This window comes from Micropterus dolomieu, linkage group LG20 (genome assembly GCF_021292245.1).
Source record: "Micropterus dolomieu isolate WLL.071019.BEF.003 ecotype Adirondacks linkage group LG20, ASM2129224v1, whole genome shotgun sequence".
Taxonomy (NCBI): domain Eukaryota; kingdom Metazoa; phylum Chordata; class Actinopteri; order Centrarchiformes; family Centrarchidae; genus Micropterus; species Micropterus dolomieu.
The window spans coordinates 16,214,527-16,231,518 of NC_060169.1; the positions used below are offsets into that span (position 1 = coordinate 16,214,527).

General features: G+C 39.6%; 1 protein-coding gene across 1 annotated transcript in view; it reads left to right on the forward strand.

The window, feature by feature from the left end:
* Nucleotides 1–455: 455 nt before the first annotated feature.
* igdcc3 (immunoglobulin superfamily, DCC subclass, member 3) overlaps nt 456–16,992 on the forward strand; it is a 57,071-nt gene continuing 40,534 nt past the window's right edge. The window contains exons 1-2 of the mRNA XM_046032922.1: nt 456–535; nt 6,539–6,844. Coding sequence (XP_045888878.1) covers nt 469–535; nt 6,539–6,844 — 373 coding nt within the window. The 5' untranslated portion in view covers nt 456–468. The remainder of the gene's footprint in view (nt 536–6,538; nt 6,845–16,992) is intronic.

A 16,992-nucleotide genomic window follows, 5' to 3' on the forward strand; every position in this document is an offset into this window, starting at 1 on the left:
AGATTATCTGTAGAAGGAGTCTAGTAATAGGCGTGCTGTTGTATTGACATGCAGAAATCATGCATTTTTTGCAGGTTTCTCATGCGTTGGGAGCAAAGCAATGAGCAGTCGGCTCTTTGTTCCGAGAGCAGATTCAGCGTGTGTGTGTGTGTGTGTGTGTGTGTGCGTGTGTGTGTGTGTGTGTGTGTGTGTGTGTGACAGAGAGAGAGAGAAAGGGGTTGTCTTTGGGATACAGCAGAGTCAGTGAGGAGGAGAGAGAGAGCGGGATGCTGACAGATTCCTGATAGATGGTTAAAATGGCGAAAGCTTGTTCAACCCCAGCGAGCCACCAAACTAGCACTGTAGTTCGGAACATGTAGTAACTGGATATCTGTATATGTGTGTGTGTTGTTGTTTTTTTTTACCCCAGTCTATTCACCTCACGTCGCTTTCTGAGAGTGCAGGAATATTTTGTGCATAAGTGTTTAAATGGCATCCACAAGGCGCCGCCGCCTTGTTCCGTGCTTTTTGGGAATACTCCTGAATGCTTTAATCGGTAAGTGGCATTATCTTATTACCGCAGTAGCGAGTAGTGCTGCATGGTGTGTGATAGCTTTGTAGAGCTTTGTAGAGGGCAACCACTGTTAGTCTGCTGCTCTCCGGAGCATGGTGCATGCTGCAAGCTGTAATAAGTGCGCTGCTGACCACTAACCTTGAACTTGGCCCCTCTCCGGTGTCCGTTATTTCGGTAGTAAATGCCAGTATGGAAAGTACTGAGGAACATGTGGACCCATATGTTTAAACTTATATTTTGTACATTCTTCAGAACATGCACAACATGTTCAAATCTAGATGGCTTTTGAGGTCTTGGATTTCCAGGTGGCACCATAATAAAACACAGTAGCCACGTGCAATGCAGTTAGGAGAATTGCTGGATTGCTTTCATATTTATTTTGATAACACTATCAGAAGAATGTAAAGAATGTCCTGCTGAAAGGTGCCCAATCGGTGCAATGAGAAAGTCACATTCTTGTGTTACAATAGCTGTTAATTGTGTGGAACACTTACTGTTCCTGTCTGTTATCAGAAATGGTTTTCTCCTCATTACTGCCTTTTAGTCAGGCCTCAGTAATAGTATAGGGCGGCAGAGTTAGAACCTATTCACATGGTCTCTATCCTGCCCTTGCAATGAGTTGCACGTTTTTTTCCAAAGCTGATAGCTAACAGTGTGAAGTCCTCAAATAAACTCAAGGCATACTTTTTCTTGCATATTTAATAAAGATTAAGAATCACATTCTGTAAAACTGTAGCAAAAACACAAATGATAAACAGGAATTAGAATATATTTAGATACTTAGAATATATTAGAATATGACACAACAATATTACAAATTCAGCACTAAGTGGAGAATTAGGACCAAATGCTTTGTGAAACTTTATTAAACCACACATTGTAGTTGCACTGTTTACCTCCACAAGCTAACTTTTGGCATGCTAGATTAGTTTCATTTCATATTAGGGGACCTCTGAAGTAGATGGAGTTCTTGACTAGCCCGTCCTTACAGCACCCTTTGGCTGGGTGAAGTGACACTGGTTATTGCTCTGAGGATAGATTAAAAGGCTGTGGGTATTGCCTGCTGGGGAGAATATTTGTACAGATTAAATGTCAAGACTGTCCCACTCCTCCTTTTCAAATTTTCTTTTTTTGGCCCTTTGTATACTATGATAGACAGTTTCTCTCTCTATGTGAGGCCTCTTAATTCAAAGGCAGGAGAGAGAATTGAGTATTTGCAAAGCATACCACACAGGGACCCACAAAGGCCCCCACTGGAACTATAAAGGCTAGTACACAGTGGCTCATAACATGTTCATTCAGAGTACTGGGAACAAAAACGTCAGAAACACAGCTCTGTGATGGATGTAGTTCCAATCTATCCATCGTATTAAAGAAATTAAGCTCTTTCAAGTGCTGCCTCGGAGATTAGATTCAGTTTAGATGAAGGCGCCTTTTTATGACATTTTATGCAGAGTTGATAAGAGTGAAGGAAGCAGTAAGATGAATATCTGCATTCGATTTATTAAGGCCTGAAGAGCTCAAACTCTGAGGTAGAACGCAATAGGTCATTCAGAAGCTTTCACGATCCAACGTTAGCTTCTCAAAGGGTAATTGTTTGCTTTGAGCTGAGTTAGATTATGTCTTTCAAGTTTCACATAAAGGACAGGATGAATGTTTTAAATCAGTAGTATCTAGGAGAAAGTCCTGAAAACTTTCACTTAACTTCATAAGTGTTTACGTTCCTGCTGACTAAAGTATCTCATAAACTCATTTGTTTAAATCTAAAGGCACCAGAATGCATTCGATTTATCACTTTGAGGGTCATAGAACAATACTACAGGTGAATACTTCTGTGAGGGAAGATTGTGCAGTACTGAGGAGAAAATGGATGAGAGAGGTGAAATGTGCAACAGCTGGTCAACATCTATCATGCCAACACATGGACTATTTCTCAGCATTCTTGTGCGGCATTTTAAAACTGTATTGCTGCCATTTCTTTGTAATCATCCCTCAGCTGCTGTAATTATAACGGGTGAATACTAGGACACTTGAAACTACGTTCTCATGAGTATTGCGGTGGCTAGAAAAGAAAAATTTTGATTAATAATTTATCAAGTAGAAGCCTATAGAAGGGAATATAAATATCAATGCTGCATGCGTAGTCTCCCCCCTGGAAATAGAATAAATATTGCTTTTATAGCCAGACACTATGTAAAGTTTTTAGTAGTTAATTTACACCAGTGACTTTCTGGTGTTTCATCCGTCCGTGATCTCAATGCAAATACATGACTTGTGCTATGCATGCTCGAAGACACCTTTAAAGGGACACTGAATATCTTTGTAAGTCCATTCCTATTTAATACTCACCACTAAAGTGGGATATAAGTGCCATGCATCATTTTCTTTAAAGTGGAAATGCCACAGTGCAGTGAAACAAATAGAGGATAAATTCACAGTTGTTGTCCTGTGTGCAAAACATTATTCCACATTTCAAACAAACCTAACACAATGCTGCAGCACTCTGTCAAAATTGACTGTTGATTTAGGAAAAAATATGTTGGTGGTGAATAAGAATGGATTGCCAATAAGCTGCAACAGATGGATGCTAAGAGAGAAAACAAGTGATTTGGCAATGAAAACTACTCTAAATCTGTAACTCTGGGCCTTTCTGTTAACAAGGTCACATTAAATGCATTATAGAATTAATAGGATACTAATGCTTATACTAAATCTCATAAATTCCAAAGTATTTTTTTCTATCCTAATTTCCTATCATATAGATATGATGCCAAATTGTTGTGTTGCTCACGCTGCTGCCTGGGAAAATCCTATAGTGTGTGCATGCCTGAGCTCACTTAGCTATATTAGTGAGTGCTTGTGTCTGCTAACTACATCTGTCTGGCTGGAGCTGGTGTATGATCCTCACTTTACTGTTGCAGCAGTAAACCTTGTGCCAGCCAGCCACACTTATCTGTCAATAGTAAGCCAGAGCATGAGCCACACTTAGCCAACACTTCTCTGGTCTCACCCAGTAATCCTACATGCTAGTGTCTCTTTACTTTGCATGGAAAGTGCATTAGGGTGTGTGTGTGTGTGTGTGTGTGTGTGTGTGTGTGTGTGTGTATATGTGTATGTGTCTGCCAGTCTGTCTCCTTATCTAACCATGAAAATCCATGCATAGATTCATGTCTGTCAACGCGTTCATGCAGCTGTGGTCTCCTTTCTGCACACCGTCTGGATGCTCAGCCTTCACAGATAACCTTAAAGTAATCCACCAAAAGTGGAAAATTCGGCTTTCCCTTGTTTCTCTTCACCTCTTATCTGCTTTATCTCATTTGGACCTGTGCTATGATTCAGTGTTGTCTTTAAATTGATTTTCTCTGAACTTTTTCTCACCGTTGTTTGTAACCTTCCACCCACCCAGAGCTCAGGATTGCACCAGCCAGTCACTAGCACTAGCCACTCTAGCAACATGCCTTATTCATAAGGAAAGCCCAAGAACCTTCACATTGTTTTGCTAAAGAAGAAACTCTGATTAATTGAAATCACAAGGAAGTATATACAACATCAATGAAGCTGTTTAATCAACTCCAAATCAATGGCGTTGTAACACAGTGAACACTGAACTGTGATTATCCTGTTTGCTGCTAGACTTGATAACACTGACCAATGTAATTTGACATCTTAAAGCTGAAAAAAAAAGCCTCCAATATATTTCATCAATCTCATATTAATCTACACAGAGGAAGGTTGAGTATAACACTTTCATATGTTTTACATCCTCAAACATTACTCTGAGAATGATCCATGTTTTGATCAAAGCGTGAAGTGTGACTGACTGGATGTGTGGCTGCAGGCTCTTTGTATGCTATTTTTTTCTCTGCTGGCTGCTTCCTGTGTGAAAACATGAGATCGGGCTTGGACCAAAGGAGATGGAACTCTGTGGGCAGCATCATTTTGGAGACCAGCAGCCCAGGCAGCGGGATCCAGCTAACCCGGGCCAGCTAAGGGTTAAATATTTCTCCACCACCACCACCACCACCACCCCCTTGTTTTTCACCAGTGGTAACACTGATGTCTCTCTGGTCCCATGGCCATTTCCTTACAGTTCTTGTTGAGTGAAAAAAGGAGGAGGGGGACACATAAAGAAAGGCTGCAGAGCATGAAGAGAGGAAGAGGAAATGCTTCTTTGCATTATACTTCACATGTGATCTTCATGGAGGAGTGTGTCAATGAATTCCTTGTCTGCACCTAAGAAGAAGTATTATTGGACTGGAATTTGAGGGATGAAGCCGGAGGTTCTCTGTTTTGACCCTTGTGCTTTGCCACCCCCCTCCCCTGCCCTCCCTTAGCCCCCCTTCCACCAGATTCCAGGGCCTGAGGCAGAGACTGGTAGTGCTTAGTCCATCAGCAGCTGAAACATGATACCAAGAGAGCCTGCTAAGCTCCTCTTTTATAGTACCAAGTCAGGTCAGGCTGTTTACATCCTTTATTTATTATTCTCCCATTCCCCCCTCTTTCCCCCCAGAAACCGCAAATACAAAAGTCTGATCTCTTCACCCCATTATAAAGCATAAAGCATCACTACAAACATATATAACTGGCCTTGCACTTTTAATCAGAGTATCATTTTGTGTTGTGTGGTTAAAAAGCAGTTATCACAGTGACAAAATGTCTGCAAAAGGTTAGCTGGTACAAGGCCATGTTGTGTGTTTATACTGTACAAGAGTATACATGCTCTGCGTGCATTTAATCCATAGCCTATGAATTCCCTTGTGACTGTAGCCTGGAGGTAGCTCAGTCAAAGCTTTTTATTCATGAGCTGTAAGGCCCAACGAGCTGCTGTCAGCAATATGACACAAGGAGCATTCTTCCTGTTTAGGTGTGAAGGTTGATCTGAAAATGATCATTTAGGCCTGTTGCAGTCACTCATGACTCTGGATAGTAATAAGTAGGTATGGAAAAGGAATAAATGGATGAGAACAGCTTCAATAACTAGTCAGATAATAGGATAAATTAAATTAACAAAATGTTATAAGTCAAATAATCAGTGCAAGCAAAATAAAAATAAAATATAAACAGCATTTGTAAAATGTATTATTTTAACTCCCTAGCTGCATGAGGGCAAAGCCCAGTCACCTCTTCAACACAGCACACTACACCTGGAGTCTTAAGGAGAACAAATAGAGAGATCTCATAAACCCTATTTTAGCTTCTTTTTTGAAGATTTTACTCATTGCTTTTAAAGCACTCCATTTTATGGCCCCTGCATACATTTGTGAGCTTTTGTCCCCATATATACAGTACCTGCACTCAACCTCAGATCCTGCAATAAAAATCCTGTGGTCTAAACTTTAAACTAAGGGTGACTGTGCATTTTCTGTCTTTGTGTTGACATTTAGAGGAACTGTGGGTGACACAAACATGGTTAATATAGCATCAACTATAACGTTTGAATGCACTGGGCTCATGGTTCCCTCTCTGGTTTTAGAGACAAAGTGTGATATAGTTACAGAGTGTGTTTGCAATCTCCTATGCTTGTGCAATGTGTTTTTTGACAAAGGAGCATAATTTGATATAGAGAAATGCTTTACTCAACTGTTTGGAATGAGATCATGTGAGATGTCTCAGGAGAGCTAGCGCATGCTGTATTATATAATTGGAGACAGATTTATAAATTTGTATAGTTATCTTTATGTAGCTATTTTGGGAAGAGGAGCATTTATTGGATGGTGGTAACAGTGTAGAGAGATGACAGGAAATGAGGGTGAGACAGGGAGTTGGGCAACAAGTCCCCAGCCAGACTGGAACTGGGGATGTTGCGGTTCATGGCGGGCATCTTAAACCTTAAATCTTTTGACTGTGACAACTGTGCAAACTCCATCTGCTGAGGAAAACTATGAGATGAAAAATCTAGTTAGTGTTTACAAGGTCAAGAATCAACTTTGACGCTGAACTTTATATAAATATTTTATATATTTGTGTGTGTCTCTGTTTTTCCAGGTGTGATGAGCGAAGCGGAGCTGTCCTTCACACTGGAGCCCAGTGACATCATCGCTGTACAGGAACAGCCCCTCATGCTCCACTGCCAGGTGGACGGAATTCCCCCAATTACGACACAGTGGAGACACAACGGCATGCTTTTAACTCAGGATCAGCATCACACCACCTTCATCAATGGCTCCCTCCTCATTGGTCACTTCCAGAAGACCAAATCTGATGGCTCATCTGACGAGGGCGACTACGAGTGCATGGCCCAGAATTATTTTGGGCTGGTGGTGAGCCGCAAGGCCCGTATTCAGGCAGCAAGTAAGTCTCTTCTTCTGTCTTAGAGCGATGCACTTGTAAGGCATTCTATATAATGTGTGCGATGACATGCATTCACTGGGAAAAATAAGCTTCTTTGTCAAGAGTTAAAGTAGATGAGAAGACAACCTGTTAGCCTACTGTAGCATAAAGTATAGATAGCCTTTAAATATTTATCAAGGAAAAGCCATTTGGGAAAGCTGTCATTCACAGTGCATACCCTGCAAATACATAATTAAAAAACATTTTACACAAAAATAAATACAATGCAAACACAAGACAATTGACTTATCAATTAAAAACACAAAGAAAAGGACCATAAAACAAGTATATTGTAAAAAACAAACAAAAAAACAAAAAAACAGCATTCATTATATAAAACATCTCTCAACAGACAGCTTATTCCTCCTATGAGGAGTGTAAAAGGTGAAGCAGTTTTTCTCCATTTCATATTCATTAATCCAAGGTAATGCATTGTGGAACGAGTACAGTATCCCATATTACTAAGTCTTAAAAGTGATGATAAATCAAATGATAGCTTATTAAGGATGGGCTTTGTCCATAAAAAAGACAGTGGTGTTCCCTTCAAGTGGTAAGTGATGGCCACCCTACCTTCTCATAGAGGATACAATGATGGGTTCTAAAACTGTCACTTGTAATAAATCTTACAAGAACTGTGATCAAGAGCGTGAGGGTATGGGCAGCAGCATGTATGTAAATTACATCTGCATAGTCAAGCACTGATAAAAATGTTGCCTTTTCCAAGAATGGAAGTAGGGGGAAACAGCTAGCCTGGTTCTGTCCAAAGGTAACAAAATACGCCTGGAGTCTCTGCTGGTTGTCTGGCAACCACAGTGACAACGCGTTCAGGAAGTCACTGTGACCAGCCAAGAAATAATCGGACACATAACCCCCGGTAAAACCAAAACATAATGTTGTATACTTTTTGTACAGATTAAACAAACGAGATAATTCATGTTAATTAGTGAGCATGCTGGTAGGCAGACTGAGTTACCTTCGTGCAGAGCCAGACTAGCTGTTTCCAGTCTTGCAAAGATAAGCTAACCAGCTGCTGGCTGCAATTTTATATTCAACGTACACACATGATAGTGGTATCGATCATCTCATCTTACAACCAACATGGTGGCGTGCAATCTGGAAGCCAACCTGTAATTGGCTTCGGTTTTGATATTGTTGTTTTCAGTTGTTATCCTGAGTTATCCTTAGTTGTTATCTGGTTTTATCATCTTAAATGATCGTATTATCTTAATACCAACTCAATAGTTTGTCTGGGCTTAATTGTGTTGTCATGATGCCAAGTGCCAGAATAATAAATCATGATTGAGCGATGCAGATATGCAACCAGAGCCACTTAAGTTTGATTAAGTTGTGATCTGTGTTTCCTACAAATGTAAACAATGTAATTGAAATATCGCCGTAAGTAATCACATTTCAGTCACAGTCATCGGGGTATTGTTACACTGGAAATGTACTTAATATATGCAGCAGTGGAATCATTTAAATATTTTAATATCATTGTTTGAGTGCAATGAACTTTCTGATGTTCATCTACAGTGCTGCTTAGAAATGAAAGCCTTTGAGTTTAGCATTAACAAGCGCTCAAGCTGCTTTGTAAGAGTGCAATAAGCTCGAAGCAACCCGGCCGCCCACTCACTGGTAGAGGCATCAAGATTAATTTTCTCTGGTTTGACCACTAAATCTCTTATTTGAAGTTGCTTTAGTTCATTAAGTTCAGCATTGTTGCCGTGGTTCATTTACAACATTTTTATCATATCATTGTAAGACAATCTGACTCTCTATACATCCCTCTTCTCTTTTCTCTCACACACATACAGTGCGTGTCTCAACTTACTTTTAAAGGCATTAAGGATGTTCACATTCCTCTGTGAACACGCTGAGATGTTGCAGTAGCAGCAGCAGCAGTAGCTTAGTGATACTGTACTGTTCCACACTGTGCTGAGTTAAGACTTTTTGAATGCTCTGTTATATAAATTCTGTAACACAGAGATGGACAAAGGTTTGCTGAAGCCTGTTGATTCCCGGGCTGTGTGTGGACAGCATACTGCTGTGCTGTTGTGGCCAATACAGCTTTTCCACTCAGTGGGATAGGGAGGTTAGCATGGATGTCTCACTGACCGAAGGGAAAAGTCACTTTAGCTCACTGGCTGGCACTGTCAAACAAATGCAACCTTTTATTACCTCCACAAAGGGTCTTTCTCTTCAAAGGTCAGACTGTAGCTGCCTTTGTAGCACATTTCCTTTTCTGCATCAGGGGAAAGTCATCAATACGGTCCCCCTATTTTTGTTTTATTTCACATAATTACCTTGACATAGTTTTAAGAAAGCATGAGGAAAATGAAAATCTATAGGTGTATGAACACACTGAACAGGGTGCAGAGAAAACGATAGAATTATCCTGATGATTGGTACTGCAGCAATGTATAGTACATTATTTATACCTTCAATAACTGATAGTATGTTGCTCACTAGACTTGGTAGAATCATTTTGATTGTCTGCTAGATCAGTAGACCATAGAGGTGCAATCATAAGATGGTGTACACTCAGAAATGCAAGTAAACACTGACCTCAAAGTTATCTATTTAATGTGTTTCTCCATTAGTGTGGGGAAACTGCTGAATATTTTAGCGAGAATAGAGCAGTGCAGTGAGAGTATGTCATAGTAATGATAAAAGTGGTGATCTGTAAAGTACAGCGTTACAGTTGTGATGCAGTGGAGTCATCCAGCAATCCAGTCCTCTCCTTACGTAGCCAAACACAAACCATGCAACACTGTCCCTCACTAATCTGTTCTACCAACCACTGACATTTCTCGTAATGGTTGCAAATGATGACAGTGTTAATCATCATGTTAATGTGTTGCACTGTGATGTCAAATTGTGCCTCACAAATTAATCTTTGTAATATTTAGCAAATTGATTTTTTGAATTCAAAGGTTCAAAAATGTGTGAGCATGAACAATGAAGTAGTAATAATAAAAATAAAAATGAAGTATGCAATACTCAGTCACTCCTCTGTTTCTGAAAGACTGAATATGCAATGTGATGTGAATGAACCTGACCTGGAGCACACATCAAGTTCAAAATCGTTCATGGAGGAAATATTATGTTTTAGCCACTCTTCTGACCTTTTCCAGCTTTTCCTTTTGACTTGTATTGATTAGGAAGGAACTGACGGATTACTAAAAGTCACATTCTGACCCTTGACCTCTGACCTTTTGGGGTTATGTTGAGCAGTCTTTTGGCAAGGCACTAAATGAGTAAAGGCTCTGCTATAATGATGGCCCTCCTTGATAGAGTCTCACTTCTATCAAGGCAGCAAAAAGCCATCCCTGTGAAATAATTCTCCAGAGACCCTTCAAAGGGACTCACAAGGTAATTACTTTTGACTGAACAATGTTCCCATGTTAGCCATCATAGCCCACTTATACCTTCTGTGATTTGAAAGATTTGCAATAACAGTAATGTTGGTATTTCATTGTGAACACTGTTTTTCATTGTTTTGTAGTCTATAAATGTGCCCAAATTATTTTAGAATCAGAGGCTTTTACATTCAGAATAATTTTAACTATCCTCCAGCTTCTTGCACCTCAGCCTCCAGGTTCATGCAGGTGTTGGTTCAGTAGAGAAGCACTCCCCGGTTGATAAAGCATCAATTAGTCAAGCTGTTAAATTTTAGGTCTTCAAAATGAGGTCTTAAAAGAGCTTAATCTTTGAGGTGAAGTATATTCTGCAGAGGTTTGGACAATCACTGGTCCATTCCAGCCTCTCCTGGCCCACCAGAGTTCTGCACTGGGCAAAAATACTTTTTTTTTTTCTGTTCCTAGTGTTTGTTAATGTTGATGTTCTCTCTGTGTTTTTGAGGTAATTTGCTGTGTTATAGTCCCTCTTACAACAGAGCTCTGACTTGTACCACTGTGATGCAATGGGTGGTGTGATTACTGAAGCCTCTTTATGGGCCCTCCCAGTGGATAAAGCCTCCATCTTACCCTCCACACTACCTCCCTCCATAAATTTCACTTTTTATTTGCTTGACAACCATTTGTGTGAGCACACTGTCGGGGGCTGGTGTAGGACGGACTCCCCGTTGCCCCTCTAAATCGGCGGTCGGTCTAGGAAACTCTTTTTTTCCTCCTAAATGTTATCTCTTTGATGGTCGGTTTCTCTCCATCCGGCTCTCTCTCTCTCTCTTTCCTCAATTTCTCTAGGACCTCCTCATTAGCTTACGTTCAGGAAGCTTTTCATCATTTGGATGAATGACAAGCCTGGTACAGTGGACCCAGCCAGGGCTCCTGCCCCTCCCCCACAGCACACCCACGTCACCAGGCAACACACCACAAAAGCCCCCCTGTTACAAAATAGCTTTTACGATCAATTGAAATGACTTGCTTTTGTCTGTTTGTCTGGAATTAATTGGAAAGAGTTGAAGCTTTGTTAGAAAATAATTTTTCCCCCCAGTCCAATTCATATTGGGAGACTGCAATTGACCTCAGGGACCATTCGAAAAGATTTGCAAACACTATACAATATGAAGTGTGCTGAGAAAAGACAGCACAGTCAGTGCAAACATAAGGAGAGTGAAAACACAAATTGTAAAACAAAAAATGCAATAAATGCAAGTATAATAATTGTATTATGCTTGCATTTATTTTATGGACTACTTCAGTATAGACAAAGAGCCCTTGGCTGCTGGATGATAATTTCCACCTTGTTTGATTCTGAGATCGTCATGGTGAATTGTACTGCCATTATAATGGTAGGCTTCTGAATGAGACTTTAATGAAAAAGAGGAACCCAGGGGGCTGTAAAGGACGAAACAGGAGAAGACAGAGGATGCCTGTAAAAGTGTCTCAGTTTATACCCATCCCTCTCATTCGTGTAAATTTAACTCCTTTCTGGGGTGGAAATGTAAACACCTGTGATGTCGAGCAGGCAGAGTCCGAAAGAAACTAAATATACAGCTGTGGCAGGACAGGAGAGGTTGCAACATGCTAAATGTAAAAGCTGTGTGAATGGCTTGCTACTAGCAGCTAGTCAGACAGCGCTTAGTGAGAGTGATTTATGGGGAGCTCATGTTACTTTACACGAGTGTGTGTACGTGTGCATGCGCGTGTGTTTGGAGGGTCGACGGTGGCTCTCCATCACCCTCAGACCTCCATGCCCCCCCTCTTTCATGGCCTCCTGCCTGAGTGAATGCTGAAGAGCCATCCCTACATCTCCTTGTAGCTCCCTTTGTCTGCCAGCCAAACCCCGCCCTCGATCAGTCCCCCCTCCTAGCCTTGCACCTCTCTGCTCACTTGCCACGAAGCAAGTCATCTCTCTGTCATATAAGCCAAAAAAATGACATAAAAGCTTGTTTTGACATTTAAACACAAGTCATCATAGTGTTTCCTTTGATCCTTGCAAAATTAAAGATTAGTTCATGCAAAGAATCTACTGTATGTTTGACACTGGAGCTTAAGTAACTTCATCTGACAGCCTTCCTCTCATTGATATTCCGGTCTTACAAACATCACAGAGTAGTAAACCATACGTACATGGCCTATGTCTGCCCTGTTCTTTGTTTTGGGCAGGTATGTGGGCTGCTGTGTGGTCAGTAACCCTCTATCCGTCTGCCAGGAAGAAAGGGCTTTTTTCTTCTCCTTTTTTTCTCTACTGATGAGAGTACTGAAGGGATGAGAGCTCTGACCTCTGCTGTGTAATTACACCAGAAGCCGGTTTGTTACTGTACACCTGCAGATTAAATGCTCAGATCTCATTGCCTGATTATGCATGCTCAATTTGAGTTGATTTAGAATTGGCAACAATGAAATAGAGTATTTATTATGTGTTTTGGAGTAGCGATCAACTTTTCAGAACTGGTACAAAGCGGGTCCTTTTCCTATACTCTGCATGGTTATGTACAAGCAAAGGCAAGGGTAAACCATCTCGTTGTCTTTGTCTCTCTGTCTCCTATGACTATAAAGATCCTGTTTGTCCTCTACGGGATTTTTATTTTTTTTGTCAGGGATCTGAATAAACAGCAATACTGAATGTCCCTGATGCCATCTCTGGATATTTGCATTGCCAAATGCTTAAGCTTGTCCAACTCTTCTGTGGGGAAGGGGCAGAGCGAATCCCTATTATTTCTGAAGATGACACATCATTGACTTTGAGCAGTGGAAATTCACTAAGGGCTCCCATAGTATGCCTTACTGTCCTAGTTTACCGTATGTCTTTACCTGGTGGGGAACAAAGATGCAATGTAAAATTTGGTTGTAGTTACATTTTCAAACCAATTTAGACATTTTAGTCACTTTATTAAATGCATTAACTATTGTTTATATCTGATTACACTATTGATAATACTGAATGATTGATAACAAGAAAGAAATTCACCCTAACTTGCTTACATTTATTTAATCTCCTTTATCTCCAAATGTCAGGAATGAACAGCTAATACAACAAAATCAAGAGCACAATGGTTACTAGTGTGCTTCAATCTTGAGCTATGCTGACAGGACTTTAGCCATGCACACTGCACACACACATGTGTGGAGAGCTATAACAGTCTTCTGTTAGAGGGGAGCTACTGTGTGGAGCAGAACGGGCACTCTTAAGCTCTAAAAATATCTGCCTGTGTAAACAACATCACTTGGCAAAACGAGCCACTAAACAAGAGAAGCAGATACTGAAGAGTGGTAAAATTTCTGGATGTAGCAAATACTGAACTGCTCAAACAAGCATGTTGCTTATTCCTTTTACCTTTTCTGTTGGCATGTACTGTACTTTGTCTCAATATCATTGGAAACCTATGTACTGTATAAACTGTATAGAGGGAACAGTAAGGAACCCAAAATTTAACACTCAGGGACCCCACATTGCATGATACTTGGGAATTATACTGAAATATCTAGAGATGGAAAGATTTCTGTCTCACGTGTAGGAGTGGATCCAGTTTAAGTCCATGCAGGAAGTACCACACCAATCTAGTCAACGCTATGTTATTTCGGGTTAAAATGAAAATAATTGTTAGAAATGATCTTAAAAAATTACGGAAAATAATGATCAATGTCTTCCCGCTACTCCTGACATACTGTTACCGGTAACACTCTATGAAGGTCATTGCTACAATGACTTATGCATATATTTATAATACGATATAATGCGTCCATAAGACATTATAACAATTGTTATAATCACTTACAAACATGCATTAGGGGCTATAGCAAAGTTCATAAGTCATTATGACCTATTGATTTAATGTTTTATAACTAATAGCAATACCAGTTATACCACTGTGCACCAAGAATCTCCAACCATGTTCCATAGTACCTTATAACCATCAATTCTGCCTCGTTATGAATACACTTTAGTCACAATTTAGAATCAGTGATATAAAATGGAATAATAGCTTATAATGTTTAATGTTATATAGCATGTCTTGGTTTTTTTTAGTAAAGTATTATAATGGCCATCCCAGTATAATATATTACAGGTGAACATAATACCATGTGAACTAATTATAATAACTTATGACACGTATTTGTTTGCTTTAAGTAAACTGACACACATTTTGCGCAGGAAAAAAACTTTTATTTATGTTTTTTCACTTTATGAACAATCAGTATGAATTTTGAACATTTTTCAGTTTAGCATAATAACACAACTTAATTGCATCAAGAAAACTCAGTCTCAGGGTGGTGAAAAGATCACTCGAGAGAAGACCTGTTTCCGACCATATAACATGTAAGAAGAGGCTCAGATGTTGTCACAGATGAATGGTGAGGCTATGGACAGGCCCTAACAGATGCAGTGGACAATTGGAGACATCATTGGAGACATGGCAACAAAACCTTTTAAATAACATTTTCAAGTAATTGAATGGGAACACTGTTTGGGTAGTTAGGATGAGAATCTCTTGGGACCTCACGATTAAATAACATAAATAAATAAAAGCTCTTTTCCTGCGCAAAATGTGTGTCATTTTTCGTGTTATAAGTTCTTATAATTAGTTCATATGGTATTATGTCCACCTGTAATATATTATACAAGAATGGACATTTTAACACTTTACTTAAAACAAACCAAGACATGCTATATAACATTAAACATTACTACAAGCTATTATTCCATTTTATATCACTGATTCTAAATTGTGACTAAAGTGTATTCATAACGAGGCAGAATCGATGGTTATAAGGTACTATAGAACATGGTTGGAGATTCTTGGTGCACAGTGGTATAATCTGGTATTGCTATTAGTTATAAAACATTAAATCAAAAGGTCATAATGACTTATAAACTTTGCTATAGCCCCTAATGCATGTTTGTAAGTGATTATAACAATTGTTATAATGTCTTATGGAAGCATTATATCATGTTATAAATATATGCATAAGTCATTATAGCGATGACCTTCATAGAAAGTGTTACCCTGTTTCCTTCTTTAAAAGTGTAACGCAATATAAGTTGCATAAAGTATTTTTTTTAGCAATACAAACAACTTTTTAAAATGTGCTGACATATAGAAATTAAATATTTATACATCTGGTGTAGCTTATCAGTGGCATGTGAGAAGAAAAATGCAGGTTAGAGCACAAAGTGGTGATCCTTCGATCATCTGTATCTGATGAGTCATTGAAAAAGTCATTTTTTAATTGGTTTAATTAATTAAAGTTTAACATTTTATGGTTTCTTTGAATTGTGCTTTTTATATATTTAGCAGATATATTAAGTTCCTGTTCGGAACAACTTCAATTGCATTAGCAAACTTTGGCCTTGCCATTACAGGATGCTCGCCTCTGCGCCAACTTTTCTAGCAGCTGCTCTCATCAGCTGTGCACACTGTAGCCGATCATCCAGAAAATGCCCATTCAGATAATGTATTTTTATTTCTTTGTCATACAAAGCAGTATTGACTAAACGTTCTACTTGGTTGGACTGGAATAATTTTTTTTTTTTAGAAAATGAATGCTATACAGAAACAGCTTGTCACTGGGTAGATTCTAACAATGCCAACAAGTCGTTATATTTAAACTCAGTGGCATATGTGTTTTTGACAGTGTGATACATTGAAAGAAAAACAAAACATCTAGCTCTTACCTCTTCAACTCACGGATCATCTTAGGCCTTAGTTGAAATTCAAGTTCAGTGCTTGGATTGCACCCTTGTTTGTGGTGTGTGTGTGTTGGTCTGTGTCTGTCAATGGATGTGTCAGTTGGGCAAACAAATGAAGTCTGTGTTCATCTCCGGATGTCTGTGGACCACCCTAGCTATTCTCAAACAAACAAATGAAAAGGGGGCCTAAAATTCCTTCTGCCTACTTTTAAGGCTCAAGGGAGGAATTCCTCTGTAATAGAGGTGAAAGGTGAAAGGAGAGAGAGCAGAGGTCGGGCCAAAGGTTGAAAACACACCCAGGCTCCAAAAGCTGGAGTCTGGCTTTACAGTCTGTACACAGCAATCTTGCATTGACTTGTTTTGATTTGGACAAAGCATTTATGATCTCCTCTCCAAGATTTGTATCTGTACCAACGTGTTAGTGTTGAATCCTTTGTTTTCAATCTAGCATTTGTGTGTCTTTCGTAATATTTAGGTCACCTGGCCCGTTGGAAGAGACGCTTCTTCAAGTTCTATTTTAGGGTTTGGACTGTCATGTAGTGTTAAGAACAAAATGAGGATGTGGTTTAGGTTAGGCAACAGGGAATCAATTTTGTCAATAGAGGGTCCTTCTAAGGATGGAAGCACATGGATATGTGGGTGTGTACTGAGAGTGTATGTTGTTGTTCCTATGATTCCAAGCTTCACTGGAGGCTTAGCTAGCTCTCGCTACTGCCCCGTCACCGCGCTTCACTACACTTAACAGAGCCTTTATAGCCAGATTGCGCAGTTAAAGCCTTTACAGGGTCTGGACCATCCACCAATAAAAAACACCAAAACTCCCTATCTTCTCCTTCGGCAGACATTTTGTTTTGCATGGGTGAAAATGTGTAATAAGAACAAAAATAGACCAGAGGTAGAGCCAGTTAGTAGTACAGATAATAGTAATCATAATAGTGTTATCTTATAACACTGTCGTCCTCTCAGTTGTTCACACAGGGCCCCTCACTCCAGTTTTCCATTTTGTTTGAGCA